Here is a 21286-nt window from a genome sequence, read left to right as displayed (position 1 = left end):
GGACCCTAGTGCTGAAGGCTGATGACATGAGGAGGAGGGTAAAATTTCCTTGTCATGTTTTTTCTCCCTCTGAAGCTTAGAGAGCTCTGTTTCGCAAATTACATTATGTATGTATATATTATTTGTATTATATAGTATTTATGTATATATTATTTTGTCTTGCTGTAGAGAGATATGGGTTTGGGCAGCTATATCACAGGCTAGATTCTTCCCCGAGTCTAGAGAGGGGGGCTCTAAAGATTACACTCAGGGTTGATTTCTGTCTGTGGCTCAGATTTCATTAAAAAAAATTTTCAGGGTGCCCCACATGGATGGACAGCACTCTTCACAGACACACATCCAATGTGAAAAACCTCTTTGTACCACTTCAGGGTGATTCCAGTTAGAAAGCTAACATGATCCCTTTTTTAACCTCTTTTCCTAAATTAGTTTAAAGATTAGTCCCATATAATAGGCTTTATGTGGCTAAGCATTAAATGACTATCCATCAAATGGATATATTCCAGCATTTAGTAACTCATATGAGTAACCGATATAAATGAAGATAGAATTGACATTCCTTTTGAAGTGTCTCCAGGCTTAGGCTATAACTTTCCTTGTCTGCGTTCCAGACTCAGTTGTGAGAAGGCTGTTTATACTGTTCTTTGAAAAATCAACTAAGGTACACCAGCTGAAATATCCTTGCTTTTCATGCCAATATGAAACTATTTTTAGAATGGTAACTATGCTAGTTTGCACTGCTTTAATCTACGCTGAAAAGTAGAGGATCTAGGTGTGTCTCTCAGAAAAGGAAAGAGAAAGTACACACTACGAGTAAGGCATCAGTATTTACTTCAGAGATCAACATTAGGTGGAATTAATATGTAATTTATTTGTTAATAATGGCATAATTAGTTTACCCATCAAATTTCAATTACTAAATGGCAGGCAACAGTCCTCTCTCCCCCTCTTCCAGAGCTAGTGATATCGTTAATATGCTAATTTTCAGCAATTCAGAAATTATAGACTGGCCTGTAAATAAAAGTTTAGCAGATACAGCCTGAGAAAGCAGCATCCAAAAGACAGAACATAAAATTCTTAGCGGATAAAGACTCGTCGTTGGCGATCAGCTGGGGACACTCCCTATCCTATCCTTAGCTTGTTTTTGTTTGCGGATTGTTCCAAAATAGGAAGTTGCTGATTTCAAAGCTCGATTTTGTGGAGGGGTCGCTTCTATCCATTCTCATCCTTGTGCCACCTTCTCTCTCACAATCGCATCTAGTAAACGCGAGCATGTTTAACTCTCACTTCACCACTTTCATCAAATAAGTGACTATTAGGAAAGTTCTGATTTTTCTTAGGGAAAAAACCAAATGGATTCTGTCTCTAACAGAAAGAAAAAATAAAAAGTGCCCATCTGGTTATACTGGAATGGACTCGCTTTACATCCTTGGCCCGATACCTCTCAGCTGCTCACCCACCCACCCCTTGCGGCTCCTGCCTGGCTTCTCAAAGCAGGGCATCTCGGGCGCGGACGCGGTGAGTGCGATATAGGGAAGGGGATCAGCTGGTGAGAAAACCCTTCTGTTGGCCTCATTCGTTTTCTTCCGGGGCCAGGATTAAAGCCAGGATACCTCCTTGGTCCTGACGCCATTCCCTCCCCCAGGCGGCCTCGAACCCTGGAGGACGCCAGGCCAGGCTAGGCTGGGCCCGAGGTCAGCGCCCGGCCGCGGCCACCCGGCTGCCCCGAGGCCTGGACCATGAGTGGGGCACGCGCAGGGCCAGGCCTGGGTGTCCGTGAACACTAGAAGGCTGGCTGGCCCCGAATTCCCAGCGGGACTCAAAGTTGGGGGGTTGGGGGACCAAAGCGCCAGCTCCCTCCCTCCGCCCAGAGCCGGACAGGAGCATCCATCACCCACCGGCGCGCTTCCTGATCCGGGTTCGCGCGGGCAGCACACCCATTGGCAGGACTGGGTCACGTGGGGGCTACTGGGCGGGGCGCGCGCGGGGCCGAGAAGAAACGCAAGCTCGCGCGCGCGAGTGGGCGGGGGAGGAGCGGCGCGAACTTTGGTGGCGTTGGCGGCTGCGGAGGGAGAGGGAGGGGGAGAGAGAAGGGGAGGGGGAGGGGTGGGCGCTTGACAGCGGGGGAGGGGAAGGGAGGAGAGGAAAGGGGGGATGGGAAGCGAGACAGGAGGGGGAGGGGCCTCGGCGAGCCCAGAAAAACGACAACGCGAGAAAAATTAGTATTTTTGCACTTCACAAATTAATGACCATGAGCTCGTTTTTGATAAACTCCAACTACATCGAGCCCAAGTTCCCTCCCTTCGAGGAGTACGCGCAGCACAGCGGCCCGGGCGGCGGAGACGGCGGCCCGGGCGGGGGCCCCGGCTACCAGCAGCCCCCAGCGCCCGCGGCCCAGCACCTGCCATCGCAGCAGCCCCAGCTCCCCCACGCGGGCGGCAGCCGCGAGCCCCCCGCCTCCTACTACGCGCCGCGGGCTGCCCGCGAGCCCTCCTACCCCGCGGCCGCGCTCTACCCCGCGCACGGGGCCGCCGACGCCGCCTACCCCTATGGCTACCGCGGCGGCGCCAGCCCGGGGCAGCCGCCGCAGCCCGAGCAGCCCCCGGCGCACGCCAAGGGTCCCGCGCACGGCCTGCACTCGAGCCATGTTCTGCCGGCCGGGCGGCAGCCCCCGCCGCCGCCGCCGCCTCCCCCGCAGCATCGCGCGGCGCCCCCCGCGCCCCCGCGGCGCTGCGAGGCGGCTCCGGCCACCCCGGGCGTCCCGGCAAGGGGCAGCGCCCCCGCGTGCCCGCTGCTCCTGGCCGACAAGAGCCCGCCTGGCCTGAAGGGCAAGGAGCCCGTGGTGTACCCCTGGATGAAGAAGATCCATGTCAGCGCCGGTACGTGGCGCCGCTGGGGAGGCGCGAAAGGGTGTGCTGGGGCCAGGGCGGGGGTCAGGAGGCGAGGCAGAGGGGAAGGGGGCCTCGGGAGGGGAGCCCCCATCTGGCCCAAGCTACAGTGAGATGCGGGTGTGTGCGCGCCAGCCAGCCGCCTGATCCCAACGTGAGAACCCTTTTGTACCCGGGGTCCCTTTATCGGGAGATTTACGAGACGCCAAACTGTTAGGGCAGTAATTATAGCCCCCATAAATTTAATTGCCCTGGCAGAGGCTTCAGGCCATGTGTCTTTGAAGCTTTTCTTCAGCCCCAATGCCCAGCACCATTCTTTATGGCTCTCGGGTGTTTCCCGTTGTCAATAGCCTGTGAAACATTTTCTTTGCCGTTTTATGTATCTTGCGTGAACTTGGTGTCAGGTTATTATATAATGATGATGTCCAATTGCTCTTCCCCACCCCACCTTCTCTCTCCTCCTCCTTTCCCGCTCTTCCACTCCCTCCTCCTTGGCTTTCTCCTTCGGGGTTATGGGCTTTCAGTCAACCCCAGTTATAACGGAGGGGAGCCCAAGCGCTCTCGAACCGCCTACACCCGACAGCAGGTCTTGGAGCTGGAGAAGGAGTTCCATTTTAACCGCTACCTGACCCGGCGGCGCCGCATCGAGATCGCCCACACGCTCTGCTTGTCGGAGCGCCAGGTCAAGATCTGGTTTCAGAACCGGAGAATGAAGTGGAAGAAAGATCACAAACTGCCCAACACTAAGATGCGATCCTCCAACTCGGCCTCGGCCTCAGCAGGCCCGCCAGGGAAAGCACAAACTCAGAGCCCGCACCCGCATCCCCACTCCCACCAGGGCGCCTCCACACCCATTCCCTCCTCCATATAATCTTCTGGAGATCTGGATCAGTTTCTTTCCCCCACCTGCTTTTCTCTCTTCTCCCCCTTTCCCCATCCACCCCTCCCCATCTGGACCATAACAGACCCCAAAACAAAACCCAACTTGGTGAAAAGGATAATAGAAAAGAAGACATTATCCTGGTAAGAGTTTACTGGTTGCCATCCAAGAGAGGACAATAGCCAGGATGCTGGCTGGTGGAACAACCTGCTGGCCTGAACAAGGCTGCCAGGATTGGGTACCTGAGAAGGACCACTTGGCATCAGATACTTTTGAGATGGCTAAAGTCAGCTAGACAGCCCAAGCTGACTGGGGACATGTACATGTATATTTGTTGCAAGCAGAAGAAAACAGACCTCTTTCCCTCATTCCTTACCTCCCCCTCCCTCGTTAAGGCAGCTCATACAAGCTTGCATTGAACTGAATAAATGAGTAGACATTGTGGACCTCACAAGATTATTTAATTCTGAAAATGTATAGACTTTGATGGTAAATGTGACACATGTTAGTTTCCCTTCTTTGCATTTATTTAAAATATTGTAGAGATATTGTTGTCTTATTCTGAGGCACAATCTCCGGGGAGAGGGGAGTGCGTTTAGACCCATGTGCAACTGTACAAATTGTGTTGTGGCTATATAGAAAGCCATGTGCTAAGAATAAACTGTTTTAAAGTTCTAAGACATATTTGTGTGTTTCTACTTTAAATTAAAAAAACACAAGTTCTTTGGCTTGAGATGCTTGACCTCGGATATAAAAATCTTGTAGATGGCTTGAGTTGTATTCACTTAGATTCTGAATAGTCACGTCATTTGCGTGAGTGTGTTCAACTTGAGCTGAACTCTTGTCAGGTTTGACCCACTGTGGGAAAAGTTCCAAAGAGCATGAAGGCTCTTGAGCTCTGAGAGGGCTCCTCTGCTTCCCAAACTTGGCCAGGCTTTTGGGCTTCCAGTCTCTGTAAGGCATAGAAACGTGTCCTTCCCTGCAATGAAAGGTGAAACCGTGCAGTGCTTTGGGCCCAGGAGTTTCTGCAGCTGTTCTACATGCTGAACTCTGAGCACACTTGGAAAGAAGTGGTCCCTGTGGTATTTATTGCACCTTCACACTTAATCTGCCTGTTTCCCTGGAGATAAAAAATAGTTTGTGCAAAGGGTTGAGATTGCTTTTTCTTTCTTGCTGTTTTTAAGATTCTCTTCACTAACTACAGCTTGGGAATTTTTATTTGTTTGCTTGTTTGTTTCTTTTCTTTCTTCCTTTTTTCTTTGTTGAAGCAAGAGCTTTCAAGATAAACTGAATTTTCCCAGTACACCCTCCAAAGTTTATTCTGAGGGGAGGAAAAAAAAATCATAATGACATTTTACAATGCACCCCAAGCAAGGTAGACCTCAGAGTATTAAGTCCTGGAAGAAAGCCAAACTCTGAACCAGGGTCACTTTCCTCAAATGCTCCTGGATCTTTCTGCCTAACCTAGAGATCTAGAGTCAAAAGTTTGAAAATCAAAACCTACCTCTCAATCTCTATAACCCTAGTATTTGTCTACTGATTTACAAATCAGCAGAGAGGACTTAGACTTGGTTGTCACTGAAAGGAGTACTCTGCAACAAGAGACAGAAAACCAACACACACTAGCCCCAGAATATTAGAATGGTCACCTGGCCTTGACTGAGTGCGATTTTTAGTTCATGTAGTAGTAATTTTAGCAGAGATGGGAGGGGGTGGCACTCACCTACCTCTGCAATATCAGAGGAATTTTAAACACATTTTTCCATCAGTGGCCAGTGCTCAGCCAGTGGTCAGTCCTGTTATTCCTTTAGCCTCTGCTGCCCGGTGTGTGATACAGGGTGGGCGATCAGCTCTTTACCTGTGAACAAACCAGATCTGAGAGGAAAGTGAAGGACACTAATCTCCGAGGGGCCTCCACCTCTCCCCAAGAAAATTCAGGGACAAACAAATACGTGCCTTCCGGAATCAGGCCAAACCCGGCCTAAAGTGCATTTTATAAGGTGTGAACGGGGGGCCAGGGATTTCTAGAGGCACTGCAACTGCTGCCGAAACTTATTAACTCTCCCCTACTACACGCACTTGCAAAACGAAATTAAATCACGCTGAAAATAGCAATTTTCCCAGGAATCATTAATCACCTCATACAATAAATACTTCTTTGTAATTCAACAGCAATTCTGAAAGGCATTCTCTGGGAAAAGTCTGTGGAGAAGCGAGGGATCTTCTTGCAAATAATATGGTCTCAGGCAAAGACACAGCATCTTGGCTGTCTGCTCAAAAAATGCCTAGACTCATGGTGGAAATTGAGTGTCGAGCTGCAAAACCTCAAATGGCAGATAATCATCATTTAAGGTAAATTCTCGTATTTCTCCTTTGTAGTGAAGGAGGGGTATGGGGGCCTTCATTAGCTTCATACTGGAGGCAGTTATGGGGATCAAGGGGGTAACTTTCTTTCACTCACTCACATAGTCTATCCAGGAAAGGAAGAGAGGATGGAGATTGTTTTTCTAATATTCCAGGACAAAACGGCATTTTTGCCCAAATTGTCTTGATTATTAAAGTATTGCTAAGTTTTACAAAGCCAAAGTGATACAGAATGATCCGAATGATCATGTCATTTCTTCACAGTGTTTTGCCTGTTTCAGTTGTGGGTTTTTAAGGGAGCTTGTTATAACAGCTTAGAAAATCCCACTTCGTGCTTTAAAATCAAGCATTGTCTGTGCTTTGCTAGGGCAACCATAAGAGTTCACCCAGAGGACAAATTTTCTATCTCATTAATTGTTTTTTTTTTTTTAAGCAAACCCTACTGGACCCTCAAACCCTTGACCTTTAAAGACAGTATTTTGTGTAAGCTCTATAATTCTCCTACCCAAGTGACCCTTACACATGCTCTCCTCTTCTTTCTCTCTTTCTCCTTCATTCCCTCTAACACACACTCATCTGCTTTAGTCACAGAGCCAAGCTGTGCATGACTCTGGAGATAAAAGTTTTGTCAACATCTGAAATCAACCTAAATCGGATCGGAGACACTTTAATGGTCACAGTTTGAATTAGGTACTTAACACTCTCCCCCCTGAAGAAAAATGGCACTTTGCAGGCTCTCTTTCCTAGTTTTGCTGAAATCTATGATATACCCAGTGTTTTATTACAGCGGGAATTCAACTGTGACAGGCATAGTAGAGTACTTAATACCCAGGATGGAGCTCACGGGAAGATTACCTAGATATATGGGGAGCAGGCCCTCCGCCCTGCATCTCTCTGACTTTATAGCCAGCTGTCCCAGGGTGCCCACATTCCCCCCCACCTCGAGGCCTCCTCCCCATGGGGTGGGTATTGCCATCTCTCCTCTATCCCCCTGCTCCCCTAAGCTTCCAAACTGTTCTGCTCTTCTCACTGCTGGCTTCCCTCCAGCAGTTTCAACGTAGAAACAGATCAGTGACTCTTTAGAATGGAAGGAAAGAAAACCCCCAAAGAGTCAATGTAGCAAACAGAAACCTGGGGCTTCCCATCTGAATGAGTGGGCTCTGTGCAGCAATAGTCTGTTCTCGGCACTCCTTTGGTCTCTGCAGCGCTAGCTGTGGTCCTGTATTCAAGAACACAGGCTCACCCTTCCCAACTACTGCTCTTGTTGCCCCTTCTCTATATTATACACTGGCCCAAGAATAACTCTGCTTCCTCTTTCAAAGAGTATGGGTTGGGAAAAATAAGAGGAGGAAGAGAGCGAGTTTTAGCTCCTTAATAGCGTCAGGGAGCCTGCTAGGGCTGTTGTGAAACATCCTAGTCTGAAGCTTCTGTCTTGAAATTCTGTCATCTCTTCTTAAGAGCCTAAACTCATGGAATAGCCTTCTCCCCTCTTTCAAGCCAACCCCGCTTTCTCTGGAATTGATTCCTGGGACTAAAAGAGATTCCCTGATTGAAAGAATGTGCAAGGCCAAAGAGATCTGGAGGCTATTTTGGTTCAGTCTTCTCAGTTTACCGATGAGGAAACTGAGGCAGCTGAATGTTCGCCCCTGCCCCCCATGCTCCTTGTGTTAATGTTTATGTTAATGAGTACGGAGGTTGAATAGAGCCTTTGGTCTCACCTTGGATAGGGATAAGTGCATCTTTCCTCAGCGGAAGCCTGTTCTGCCTGGAATGGACCCGTGCGTCGTCGGGCTTACACTTGACACGGATGGCCACAGGTGTGCGGGGGGCCAGGAAGGAAGGGTGGGTTCTTGCCTGTTGCGCTGTCACAGCGGCCTCGGGAGATTATGTAACTAAACCACTTTAGCCGGAACGCTGAGGCAGGTGGGCTGACCTCTGTGCTCAGGATGGGAGGGACATCAGGGTGTCTGGGAGTGCGGTGGGCACCCCACTGTCCACAGTTCTTATAGTCCCAGAGTGACTAATGCTATGCTTGCCCTGGGATTTCGGTGGCGGGGGCTTGGAGTCGGACAAGGGCATCTGCGTGCCTGGGAACTAAAACAGCCAAACAAGGACCCTGGTTGCAGCAGATAAAGGTGTAGCGCCTGTTCGAGGGAGATATTGAAATTGTAATCTTTGAGGTCACGTGACTCATTAAATAATTAATGCGGATCGTCAGGAATGGATCGGCGTCGTCAGGGCCTCACTAGGAATGAATCTCTCAGAAGTGAGACCCCAACTTACTATTTGATTTTTAAAAACACACGTCCTCAGATTTATCTCCAAAGGCTTTTAACTCCTTCAGGAGAGCTGGAGAGAGCCCTTCAGCGGGGAGGACCGGAGCTGGCGGGCCCACGCGGGGGTTTGGGGCTTTTTCTGCAGGGTTTCTGCGAGTCCCGGGAGCGCGCCGCGTCCGGGGAAACGTGAGTTCGGGCTCGGGTTTTCTGCGGTCACAGCCTGGCTTTGGTGATGAAGTGGGACGGATGCGCAGACAGTTGGTAATGTTCTGATTCACACTGGGGAAGGCTGCAGAGATGCCACAGGAGCGGCGCGCGGCTTTGTTCAATTTTCCCGGTGTTCATAAATCACCCGCGCCGGGCGAGCGAGGGAGCAAGCGAGCGCCAAAAACGCCGAGAGAGAGGCCACAGCGGCGGCGGCGGCCATTGCAGAAGGAGAGACCTGGGCAACATCTCTTTGTGACTCATTAGTCTGAACGATTTATGGGAAACAGCAGCCATGAATATTTGACTTGGGGATAAGGAAATAGCAACAATAATAATAACCATAATAATTACAACACTCCTAAGCGTCGCGGGGAGATGTTGGAGAGTGGGTGGCGGACGGTGGCATAGTGAATCTTTCTGGGGTGAAGTTGGGTGGCAACGTGCAGGGTAGCTAAGCCCCACCTTCCTCAGGGTCACACCAGGAGCCCCAAGGCCAGGGGGCACTCCCTTTGGGGACATAGAGGGCGAGTTTGAACAAGAGAAAGTGCTTCAGTGTGGATTCTGAGTCCCGGGTGCTTTATGGAGAGGGGGCTGCAGGTGGAGGTGGTGGCAGAGGGCAGCTAGCTGCTGGTTTTCTGCCACTTGTTCAATGTGCTACGGGGCCCTGAAGCCTGAGGGTCAGGGGAGTTGTCAGCTATTTGGTAGCTCTCTTGGTGCTATCAGCAGGATTGCATGGATGCGGGGCAGCCATCGAGGGCTGGTTTGGGGCAGGCTGGAGTATAGGAAGGCTACCCAGACCTGGGTGAAGGGGCAATGGGGCAGGGATAGGGCTGTGGAAGCAACCTGCCCCACAGAGTCCCAGCCCAGCCAAGGACTTCCTCAAGCCAGGGGCCAGAGCCCAGGACAATTCTTTGCCCCTTCCCCAGTGACTTCTCACTCCTGAAAGTTGGCTGACCATTTGCTAGTTAGAGAGTAAAAGAGGGCTGCAAATATCTTGAGGGATGAGGTGGCAGCAGAATTAGGGCATCAAGCGGCTGGCTGCCCTTGCGCAAGGCCAGGCTGGATAGGGCCCCCAGATCGGGTATTCTCTGATGCCGGCGTCTTTCCCAGTTTCCCCCTATTACCAACAGCCTTCCAGTTGGCCGGCTCTGAGGGACTGGGCACTGCCGTACTCCTGCCAACCCACTGGCACCGAGAAGTGACGCACCCAGGGCTTGAATGAACCAGAAGACAAAACCTCTCGTGACTACCCCAGGCCCATGGTCTGAGCCGGGGTCTGATTTCGCGCCAAACAGAAATGAACGCTATTAGAGAGGTTTCAGGAGAATCCGTGATTGAATGCTCCCAGACAAGGCTTCCCTTTGTTAGCAAAAGAAAATAAAGCGTGCATTCACATTCCCCAAGTTGAGGTGCGTGAGGAGCTGTCCGAGCAGAGCCGGCGCCAACAGCAGCAAAGCCTCTTCCACCTTCCTATCTTCCTTTGCCTCGTCCCTTTTCTTCCCCTCCCCCATCCCCCACTCCCTAAAAAGAAAGAAAAAGGAGAGTGTGGGTGCAGAGATGCAGTATGTATTTATTTTAGAAAAATAAATCACCATCATCAGGCCATTTGTAGACTGGAACCTTTTGAGCAATGAGTGCGCCGCATGGACGAGTGCCCTGGCGACTCCTCCGTGTCCGCGTCACCCCGGGGGCCACCCTGGCGCCCGCGCCGGCCGCGCTTCCAACTCCGGTCCTCTAACTCCTTTCTTTGGCAGCTGCCGTTCACCCTCTGCTGTTTGTTTGTCCGCAGAGCGCCTGGACACCGGAAAAGGCGATTCCCTGAGCGCCCGGAGTTGGAGACAATCTCTGGTTCAGTCTTAGACATCTTTCGAGGTAAGCGCTGCGCCAAAAGTCTTCACTGCGCCGGGCTTTGCAGCCGGCCTTTGGGAGGAGTTCCTCTCCCGGGCAGCTGCAGCCCTTTCAGAAAGGCTCTGGTCAATATTTAACTTCAGAGGAGCTGGGGAGCTGGGTTCGCTTCAGCTGCACGCCCCGCGAATGCGGGGCTTCAGGCAGACAAAGAGTCTGCCCCCAACGCTGGCCCGCGTTGTGCTGGAGGGGCGGTTGCAGAGATCAAAGATGTGTGTGCGTGGGGAGGCGGGGGTGTCAGGAGGGTGTGTTTGTTTCTGCCGGCAAGCCCCAAACAAACCACTACACGGAACAGCAGGGCCAAAGCAAGTAGAGGCCACGGGCGCGGCGGCCGCTGCGTGGGCCGCTCTCCCTGTCGACTGTTTGCGGCGCCTGCGGAGACCGTGAGTTCGGAAATTGTCGTCAGCCCCAGCTCTGCGTTGAGGAAACTTGCCTCGCCGCCTTGTAGTTTCTTCTATTCTTTTGCCTTTCCTCGGCATGAGGGAAGTTGCTGTATTTCAAATGTGTAGACTGTGTCAGGCGGCGGGTCTTCTCGCTTCCTTTAGCCGGGGTGATCCGCTCTTCTTCCTACGGGAAAAGCACGGGTTTTCTGGGTCTCGGCGTTTTCTTTTCCTATTTGGAACAAGGGAAAACTCTTTAAAATTCTTTTCAAGTTCTGGCTTAATTTGTTCTCTTAGTTTGGGATGCAGGGAGGTAATTACTGTGGTTTATTACCTTGTAAAAGATCCATAAATTTCGTGCCTATTTGGGGGAGGGGCTGTTGGAATAGCTTTCAGAAGCTTGGTATGAAGGAATGGGTTTGCTTTGTTCTTTCAGGAATTACCTATTTTAAACAGTTTTCTGAGATTTTGTTTTCTATTCCCTAGGCCTCAGTCTTTCTTAAAATTTGCTCTGCAAATAGATATCAAGTTATTAATTGCAACATGCTATTCAGTGACACTCTAAGGCTGATGTGGTGTTCTGCATACAACTATTATTTTATCAGATAAGGAGTAAATAAAGAAATAGTAAAGCTGGGTTACTTTCTCAGCTACTGTATGTCTATTTATATCAGATATAAATGGAGCATTTCAGGAATTTGCAACTCAGTGTGTACATACGATTTGCATTTCTGCACACAACAGAACCATTGCATGTATAAATAGTTGCAGGAGTTTGAGACCATGAGTATAAAATGATATACACATCCACATATGTCCAGAGAACTTGGAACCCATTTGCACTGCAGTTGCACCTACAGGAAATGTCTCATGTTAAATAATGATCTATAACCTCCACAAAAAAAAACAAACCAAAAAAAGTGGGTTAAGAGGGCCTTACCCGATGGCGAGTAGAAAAACTACTAGAGTTAACTAAAGGGAGAAAAATGTTAAGTGTATTTTTGACAGAGAAATCAGGTTGTAGTATTTGAATACAGATAAATCTAATCTGCCAGCAGCCTTGCAAATATTGACTAAAGCTCTGTATCCTTGGTCACCTGCTCCTTCCAAGACAACTTTCTGCCTATTTTGACTCTGATGGCATGGATCCAGGACATGTGTCCCAACCCTGGTCAAATTAGGGGCTAAGGCAGTGAGTAGAGGAGGACAGGCAGCTGGGTTTCCCAATCTGGGCCTAGATTCTTGAGCATCTCTATTCTTGTTTTCTGGAACTGAACTTTAAAAGGCCCATAGCCTTGCTCCGGGGAAGTGGATTTCAGAGTGCTGAAGGAGGACTCGCAGCTGCTGGTTCCTTGGTGGTTTGCCCAGACCAAGGTCTCTCTTAGGGAATCTGTTTTCACCTCAAAAGTTGAGTTTCCTTTGATTTTCTCAGATTTTTCCTTTCACATCCCACCAAATCACCCCTTCCTACCCCAACTCATTAATGTTAATTGCTAAACAGCAGTTGGAGCATTAACTGGGCTGTTAATGGTGGCATGGAAGTTCCTGGCTAGAGCTGAGATGCCGTTGGGCCTTGCTGGCGTTAAGGCATTTCTCTGAAGCAGTACCAAAGACTTCTCTCATTGATTTATGGCCTCAGGAGTTTCGATTTGCTGCAGATTGTTCTGAGAGTTCTGAAGGGGGCCCCTTCTCATCTCTGACTTGAAGCCTTTGCAGAAAGTTTGGTTGGGGGGAAGGGAGTTTACCAGCAATTCGGCAATACTTCCAGGTCCTTTTCAGGCTGTCTGGAGATCTCAGTGTGAAATATTTATGGGGGGGGGGGGAGCAGAAGACAGTGTATTAGTGATCTGAGTCCTTGGGGGACTGGAGAGAGCTTTTTAGGAACCAACCTTTGGTTCTGTCCCCTATCCCCCAAACCTGAGAGATCCAGGGTTTCTCTTTGGGTTCTTGCTTTCCAGCTTATGGCTTAAGTCAGAGCTGGGAAAGTTCACATAGAGGTTCTCTCCTAACTATACTACAGACAGAACTTTACTGGAATTCTGCCACCAGTTTAGGCCAGGCCTCACTTCCAAGGGATTAGGTCTCCTCCACTTTTATTGCCCTTCTGATTTGGACACCTCCATGACCAGGCCCCCTTACTGAGGGCCTTACATTCTCACCAGGCCCCTCTGTCCCCTGCAGGGGAGGAGGGGAGGGGAGAAATCATGCACAGCCCCCTGCAGCTGCTACAAGTGAGTCCTCACACTTAGAGAGGCCTAGCCAGCTGAATACCCACTCTTAAGGAACAAAGGAATATGGCATGGGGATCTCACCAGCTCAGAGCACTCCCAAAGTTCAGAAACTAAAACCTGAGAAGAGGAACTTTTTAGACAGCTCATGAGAGAGTGAAGTGTTGAAATCAGTGGACAGTGTCACCAAGCAGAAGGCAGGAGTAGGAGGGGGGAGGGGAGGGGTGCTTATTTGTTTCAGCCATGTTCCTCCTGAGCAGAGTTGGTCCAGTTCAGTTTCTGTTGGTGGACATAGCGTTGCTGTAGGAAATGGTAGACAGACCCATCTGCAGAGAGGGTCCCAGGTTGTCTCATAGGTTAATTTAAGGGATGCCAGCAAAGGTTGGTTCTTTCTTTTTCCTCTTGCAGAGACAACCAGACCATTTCCCCTTATATTTTTCATCATTAGAAGCCTATAATTTTGTGTATCACCCAGCTATGCACTGAGGAAATGCCTAAGTGCAGGTTTGGCCAGGACACTGGGTCCCTCCAGATTTTGCAGAAACCCTGACCCACCATTCTAGAACCAAGCACCTCTTTCCTAGGGGGCTCCCATCTAACGAAACCAACTGGACTGGAAGGAGGTGCTTTGGCCTTTTGTCAGGTAATTATGGGCCTTTTGGTTTCTCCAGTGGCTGTAGTGTATGGCGTGGGTGTTTGCAAACTGCATACAATCACAGGCCATGAGGGAGTCCACTGACTAGGCCAGTCATTACTGGAAACAGTGGCCTTGCTTTTTGATGTACTGGCCAGCAGGCCAGAGGATACTGGAATGTTTGGGTGTGCTGGGTTCTGCTTGTCCGTGAGTGGAAGACCTTATAGAAAGTTATGTGGACTCTAGAATGGGGACGGCATTGCTGTTCCCTTGTGTTTGGATCGTGTGTAAAGAAATATAAGCAGAGATAAGTGGCCTTGTGTGGCACTTGTTAGGGGGGAGAGATGCCCCCAGCATCCTACTGCCCTAGACAAAGCTCTTCCCCACTGCTGGTCAAGGTCCCCCCCTTCTGCTCCCCCAAAGCTAAATGTTCTGCTTGGAAACCTAGTTCCTTCAGTGATTCCCTATTTCAAATAAAAGGATTTAAGTTGACGTATGACCACGTGAGCACATAATACAGCGCATTATTGTGGCATTTGGAGCGGAGACCCGGGCGGGCTTCGCCTGTGATTACGTTTTCTAGATTCTCTACAGAACGAGAGCTTTTTTCCCCCACCCCCACGCACCCACCTCCTCCTTCTCCTTCCCCTTCTCCGGAGAGCGCTCTCCTAGCGTGTTGCAGTTTTCAGCGCTCATGGAGTGGTTCTGGACGAGCTAGCCGATGGGATTGGAGGCTACACCGGGAGGATGGAATTTATTTTAAGGTATTTCCGCTGATTGTTCATATCTAGAGTGAGTTATGGCTGTGAGAGACAAAGGTCAGGCAAGGAGATCCTGGTTCATGGACAGGACCCTCAGCCCCTCTCTTCCTTTGTTTCTCCTTTAGAACTGAAACCATTTGAAAGATCCTTAGTAGCACCTCAGACTGAGTTTAATTCCCTGGAAAGTGTTAGGGGATTAAAGGAAGGGGCACTTGGGGGCTACTAGGTGGGCCCGGTGGCCTCCAGCACTCCAGTGGCTTTGTCCACTGCAGCCGGGCTTAGTCCCAGGAGCTGAGCCCCAGGCGGAGGGATGTCCCGAAGAGCTGACGCGGGCCAAGGTGGCCTGCGCTGCTCTCACTGAGAGAAACTGCCTGGAGGGGTGAGGACTGGGTGAATGAGAAGGTGCATACTGTGTTTGCCAGCCTGGGATGGAGGGTTAGGGCTGACCTGGGCAGCCGGAGCAGCTGGGAGAGGGAAATCAATGAGTGTGCAGATGCGCTGCCATTTTATTGATGATGCTTCAGGCTACTTTGTTCAGTGCTGGGTTGCAGGACATGCTCTCCTACATGCTGGACAGAAGGAGCCAAAGAGGACACACCATTGTTCTCCGGAGCACCCTCTGCCTGGGTAGGGGTGGAGAAGGACAGCTCAGATCTAGGAGAGGCCTGGGATAGGGGAAAGTGCGCTGGATGCCCAGAAGCTCTGTTACTCTAACATTTGGGAGACAGAGGAAGGAGGGAGCCTGGAGCAAGGTTTGGGCTTCATAAATCCGCATGGCCTGGGTGCCCCTTTTTACACCCCCAGCGGGCTTGGAGAGTTTAAGGACTGGCCACTGTGCCCTAGGCTGGAGGGAAGTTCGGAGGCACAGTCTTAGGGAAGCAGAGGCAGACATTTCTCTGGCTTCAGAGCCCCAGAGCTGTGCTGTAGCCAGGATGGAGGCAGATGAGAGTTAAACTATGTGCTTCCAAATTACTGGGAAAGCTCCAGCTAATTGGGCTTTGGGGACCCAGCACTCCTGGGAAGGATGGAAACTCCCTGAAAAGGCAAAGGAAACTTCACTTTCCTCTGCTCCTGGAGCTCTTGGAACAGAGGAAAGGGGAGCCTATAAGGAGTCGGGAATCGGATTTGCTCTGTGACTTTTTAAAATAATATTTCTTTCTGTACTTGAAAAAAAAAATCAAATCAGGCTTCCCTTACTTGAGTGGGATTTACTTCCCCAGAACGGAAGGGCTGCTTCTGCCCTCCCCGGCTGCCGGCTCGGTGCTAACTATGTTTAACTGAGGCTGGTTCAAGTGCTCTAAAACACCCCTTGGAAATAAAATGTAAGCTTTAATTGCTGTTCAATTACTTGTCAGCATTTGGTATGATTTATGACCTGGTTCTGGCGCATTTTTGACCCAGTTAAAGACTCATAAATAATATAGTTTCACTAGAAAGAATGAGAGAGGGAATATAGGTTTGTTAAAGGCATCTTTTTATTGTCGCTTCAGTGCCAACAAGCAAAATAAACATCTAAGGATGGATTCTCGAGCTGGTTCTGTATGAGAGTGTGCACAGTGAGAAGAAGCCAATAGTCACATTTATAGAGTACAAGTTGGTTTTTCCTCCACAGAAAGAGCTAAAGCCACTCCATTATAGCTAAACTGCAGCTATAAAAAAGGCTAGTTCCCTCTTACCCTCAAAATGCCAGCCTCACCCTCATAGGCAAGTGTATTTCCTCATTAATTTTGCTCCCTATTCTGGGATCTCGATGCCTCTTCTTGCCAACAGTTATTCCTTACCTTCCTTCCTGGCTGCACAGCCTTGGAGCCACCCGAGGCCCTCTCAGACATGCTCACAAGGAGACCCCTGTGAAGGGTAGAAAGGCACCAGCACACCCTTGCTGCTCCAAATAGTCTAGTGCTGAGAAAATATTTTCTTCTGGTCCCCATGAGTGAGAGATCGGGGAGCACAGGGACTTGGGGGAATTTGGGGAGCCAAAGAGTACTCTCAGCAAAGAAAACCTCAGTGGTTTTGGCGGAGCCGGGTGACTAGCTGTGGGATTTGCCTAGAAAGGGCAAGGCGGCAGGGCCGGTAATTTCTGGCGGTGGAAATCGACAGGCGGTATTTTTCTCTTAAAAAACAATAACAAACAAAAAACCTTCAGCTACTATAAATTGCTTTAATCACCTCGGCTACCTTGTTCCAAAAGCCAATCCTTCGGATTTCAGCAGAGAGGCCCGAACCCCGGCAGTCTGCGTGCCTGGGGGCCAAAACCGAGTCTTGAGGTCGGAACCCGACCTCTGCCCGCTGCAGCTCGCCGCCCAGAAGCCGCTGGTCGAGGGCGGGCGGAGGCTCTCGCCCGAGCTCCTGCCCGCCTTTCCCCAGGCTCCTGCCGGTTGGCGTGTCCAGTCCCCCGTTGTGCCCGGCGCGGTCTCGGTGCCGGTGGAAAGGTATGCGCCCCGAGCGCCCCAGCCCTCACCTCGGTGCCCTCGGCCCCTGGGCCCTGGCCGTCCCCTCCCCCGGCAGGTTCTCACGGACTGCTGGCCTTCCTTGCAGCTGCATTAGCTGAGAAAGCGGTGAGAGGCGCGTCAGCAGTTTGGAGGAGAAAGTACGGGTTGATTATTGACCCTCGCCTTCTTTCTTCAAATGCCACATCCGACCCGGCCGGTTTGAAGAGAAATTGCCTCCGAGCGGATTTTTGCGGCCGGCTCTCGCCTCCTACGCGGCCCGGCTCCCCCTTTCAAGTCGCGCTGCCGCAATACGCCATAAGGAGCAAGTGTTTGCTGTTTTGTGCTCTGTTTACAGCTTTGGGGCGCCGAGTCATAAATCTTGCCCAGCCATAAATGACAAAAACCATTGGTATGCATGAGGCCACCCTGGCCCGGAGTGCTTTTTGATTTCTCCCTTTTCCCTTGGCTTTGTTTTTGCTCTAAGGTGACACTTTGGCTCCCTGACAGTTTAAACATACTACTTATATTTTTAACACCTTCCTTTGAGAAGGACCGGCCGTTGACACCTTGGAATTGCACGAAAGCTCCATTTCTCTCTTTTTGCCACACACATACCGTTGCAGAGTTTGCTGCTGAATCTGGGGAGTTGAGGGAGGCGTTAGGAGGGAGAAAGACCATCCTCCTTAAAGTTGTGGCAATTTTACCGGGCACACTCGGGCCTTTCCTCTGTGTATACCACTGACTAGGGGGGAAAACATCATAGATGTCGGTTCGTGGTGGGGTCAGATCTTTATTCGTTTTTTCCTGTGAGTGAGCTGCGTGTCTGTGCTGTGAAATGGGCGCAGACGAGCTGGAGACCCAGGTTCCTAGGCACCCATGTGTGTACCTGAGCGCAGAGCGTCCCATTTCACTGCCGGGACAAATGAGCATCTCCCCAGGCTCCTTCCCTCCCGGCTGCCAGGATTTCAAGGGTTTCTGTCTTAAAATATAACCAAAGACAGCCCAGTTGGCTCTTGAGGAGGTCTCTCGAGAAAGGAGACCCTATTCCAACCCCCAAAGATGGCTTTAAGGTTCTTGGATTAGGGGAGCAGGTGAGGTATACTGCCCAAAGTCTGGGGAACTCTCTTCTCCTGGTTTTCTTTCCCCTAGCCCCCCAACTGGAAATGTCCAGGGCAGAGGGTTACTTGGTTTCTCAAACGGATTCCTAAGAAATAGAGCCCGGCCAGAGAGCCCCTTTGTGAGAGCCGTTTGTCCTCATTAGCATAATTTTCCTGGACTTTAGTGACGCCTAGGAGTGAGGAGAGGGAGGGCGTTGGGGGTTGGGGGGAGGCCGCCCTCCTCCCGCCGCCGCCGAGCTCCCCCTCTCGCTCCTGTCCCTCCCCTCGCCTCAGCCCCATCCCCCACGCCGGCCCGCGCTTCCCTAGCCGCCTCGGCCTCCCCGCCCGCCCGCCCCCAGCACCCCCCAGCGCACCCCCGACCAGACGCTGCTCCGCGTGTAATATTCATAAGAAACATACCCAAGTCGGTGCCACTAGCCCAGGCAGAGCCCCGCGCCGCGCCAGCGCTTATCTCCGGGACGCGGCTGCTGCCCTCGGGAAGGGCAGGGGGCGGGGGTGTGGGGGAGGGGTGGGGGGGCGTCCAAGCAGCCCCAGTCCGCCCTGGGCGAGCCGTGCTGGAGCAGCGAGGCGGCCACGCTCTGCGCGCCGCGGCGTCCGGGCCTCGGGGTCTCCCGCCCGCCCGCCGTCTCGGCTGATGCTGAGGGTCGGTGCCCATCCCGTGCCGAGGGGACCCGGCCGGGCTGCCGAGCCGGGCCGGGGGCTGGAACCCGAGTCCGAGCCCGAGCCTGCGCTCGTGGCGCTCTTCAGAAGTTAAGGTAAGCAGGGCCACAACCGGCCGCTCTCAGCGCTGAATGGCGGAGTTTACGTCTCGGTGATTTATGGCTGCAGACTTAAATCTCGGTTCAAGAAGAGTTCACAAGCCGGAGCTTCCTTCCCGGCAGTGACTGATACCCTTACACTTCGAGTTCAAGCCGCTTTCCCATCCCCGCCCCCACCTCTTCTCTCTCCCCTAGCCCAGCCTCAACTTTTCTGGGTCGGGGAGGGAGAGAGGGATGGGAAAAGGGACGTGGGGGCTCTTACCCGATGTTCCCGCTTAAACTCGGGGTGAAGGCAGGCTGAGGAAGGGGCAGGAGCGAGAAGAGGGAGCGGTATCTGAAGGAAGGAGGTTGAATTTGGGCAGATCTTCCAGAGAGACAATAGGGCTTGCTTCCTGCACTCAATTTAGCCTCCTCAACCCTCTTTCAGCTCTTGCACCTGGGGTTATTGTCCAGAAACAGATCTTTTCGGAGGAATCTCCTCATATCCCCAGCCCTTGCTTGGGGGTGCAAAGTAAAGTTTCTTGGCTGGCAGATCTCCAATTCAACTTCTTTACTAGATTGCAAACTTCGGGGGCTGGGTTGGGGAGGGAATTGTATGGGCCCCAAGGTGGTTGTCTGCTGACCTCAAACAATAGGAAGGACTTTGGTGGTATCTCCGAGGTGAATTCATATTTTAAGTTTATGGCAGTTGTTGTATGCTCTTTGATTTTTAAGGTATTTTTGTTATTTTACAAGACAATGCACAAGTTGATTAAAAAGGACTTAAGTAAGCAGCAGGCCGGTGTAGCTTGTGATAATGTATTAGCAAGTCAATGGAAATATTGCACATTCCAAATCAACTTAATTTTGTTTTATCTAATATCTTGCTGTTCAAGTGTCTGGAGTAATTTTCTTAACCTGTTTTATTTTATACAAACCTAGCGTCTTAAAAATTTATAATGGCAGACATTAACATTGCCAAATGTAATAGGAACTGTTTCCAGTGAAAGGACAGGAAACTGAGACATTAAATTGCTAATCAGTTTTAAATTTTATCTTTTATTTACTTTCGATCATGGTATCTATAGCTTCCTATCTATTTCCAAAAGAGAAACAATACTCCAGGGCTCAAGATTATGCACAATAACTCCGGATAAGGGATGCTGTAATTTTTAATTGAGGTTCTGGAAAATTAATTGTGCCTATTTTCCAGATGTTGGTCAGATTGTTGGTTTAATAATGAAATCCGAAGGAGTCCATTGTTAAAAATGAAATTAGAATCATCCACTGGTAGATGCTTATTACATTATTTTTTTTCTAGTTAAAGTGTCTGCTAGTCCTTGAAAACTTGAATAACTCCAGGACTCAAATACATGTAGTTTGGGCGTGAAGTGTAAACCATTTTCTTCATGAATTTGTCATTATTTTCTTAAATGGTCAGAGAGACTACCATTCTGAGTGTGTGTGTGTGTGTGTGTGAGTGAATATATGAACTCACATGGAACTTTTCTGAGCTGAGAATCAGAAGTAGACCATGCAAAGGTTGAAAATAAAAATAAAACACAGATTTCACTTCTGCAAACTGCTTTCTAAATAAAAAAAAGGGTTGAGAAGACTTTCAATTGCTTTTTAGATTTCCAGGCTTGCCCTTTACTTGGTGTTTCTGAAGCAGGTAAATAGGCCAAGGAACAAATATCAACAACAACAACAGCACACAAAGATCAGGGAACTCTGGCAGGATTTTATGGCTTGTGCTTCCATCCCTAGTCCGGAGCCAAATGACCCCCATACATCAAATTACATAGCAGTTTCTCAGACAGAACCTATTATCTTTAAGTTGGAAGGAGAGTTCAAGCCGTGGTCATGGAGATGAACGCTGGTTTTTCAGGTTCCTGGTGGGTTGTTTTTTTCTCTAATCCATCATGTTTTAACAGGTAGAATTTGATAGTTGCCCTGAATAACAGCACCTCAAAAAGCCGAAGGCAGGAGGGTCTAAGGACCTTCTGTATCAGGGGAATTGAGGTGGGAGTGGCTTGCTGGGACATGCTTGAGAAATAGGAAAGGAGTAAAGAAGTGTCCAGGATTTGAGTTTGACTTGCTGGAGCAAGTGTTTTTGGTCCCACCCCACACAGGATGTTCCATCCAAAGTTTCTCTCTCTCCTTCTTGGGCGCAAGGAGCTCATTTGGAAAGGTGTGTCATATCCCTGCCTACCAAGCTCAGCTTCTGAAATCAAGCAGGGTGGAGTAGGGCAATTGCCTGAAAAATTTTTGCGCATACCTCTTTTGGGTGCTGGAAGGTCCAAGAAGGGGCTGGATGGGAAGTCACCCCGTGTCAGGGCTCTTTTGGCAAATACCAGTCCTAAAGCGAGGATTGGAGAAAAATTTGGCGACCCAAGCTCCACTTTGCCTCCTTGCCCCTTCCCCGGGATCCCCAGAGGGAAGGAGTCGCGTGGCTCGCTGGATGAGGCCAAGGAGC

The 21286-nt window shown here is 50.3% G+C and overlaps 2 protein-coding genes and 1 long non-coding RNA gene across 9 annotated transcripts in view; 2 read left to right on the top strand and 1 right to left on the bottom strand.

Moving 5' to 3' along the window:
* The window catches only part of HOXA3 (homeobox A3), a 44982-nt gene that overhangs the window by 19542 nt on the left and 4154 nt on the right, over window positions 1-21286 (top strand). For 2 of the 7 annotated variants that reach the window (XM_070264712.1, XM_014739059.3), the window contains exon 3: window positions 10405-10487. The gene's annotated coding sequence lies outside the window, so the exon portion shown is untranslated. The other 5 variants (XM_070264714.1, XM_023639418.2, XM_070264713.1 and 2 more) reach the window with 5 other exon arrangements.
* On the top strand, window positions 2154-4450 carry HOXA4 (homeobox A4). The gene is made up of 2 exons (XM_023639420.2): window positions 2154-2879; window positions 3413-4450. The coding sequence occupies exons 1-2, from the start codon at window positions 2246-2248 to the stop codon at window positions 3757-3759; spliced, it is 981 nt and encodes a 326-aa protein (XP_023495188.1). The 5' UTR covers window positions 2154-2245; the 3' UTR covers window positions 3760-4450.
* On the bottom strand, window positions 4567-8366 carry LOC138923776 (uncharacterized). Its single transcript, XR_011437887.1, has 3 exons — window positions 7851-8366; window positions 5496-5626; window positions 4567-4747 (listed from the first exon to the last, which is right to left on the bottom strand). It is a non-coding gene; the product is annotated as an uncharacterized lncRNA (long non-coding RNA).

The sequence above is a fragment of the Equus caballus genome, chromosome 4 (genome assembly GCF_041296265.1).
Source record: "Equus caballus isolate H_3958 breed thoroughbred chromosome 4, TB-T2T, whole genome shotgun sequence".
Lineage (NCBI taxonomy): Eukaryota > Metazoa > Chordata > Mammalia > Perissodactyla > Equidae > Equus > Equus caballus.
This window is presented reverse-complemented; position numbering and strand designations above follow the sequence as displayed.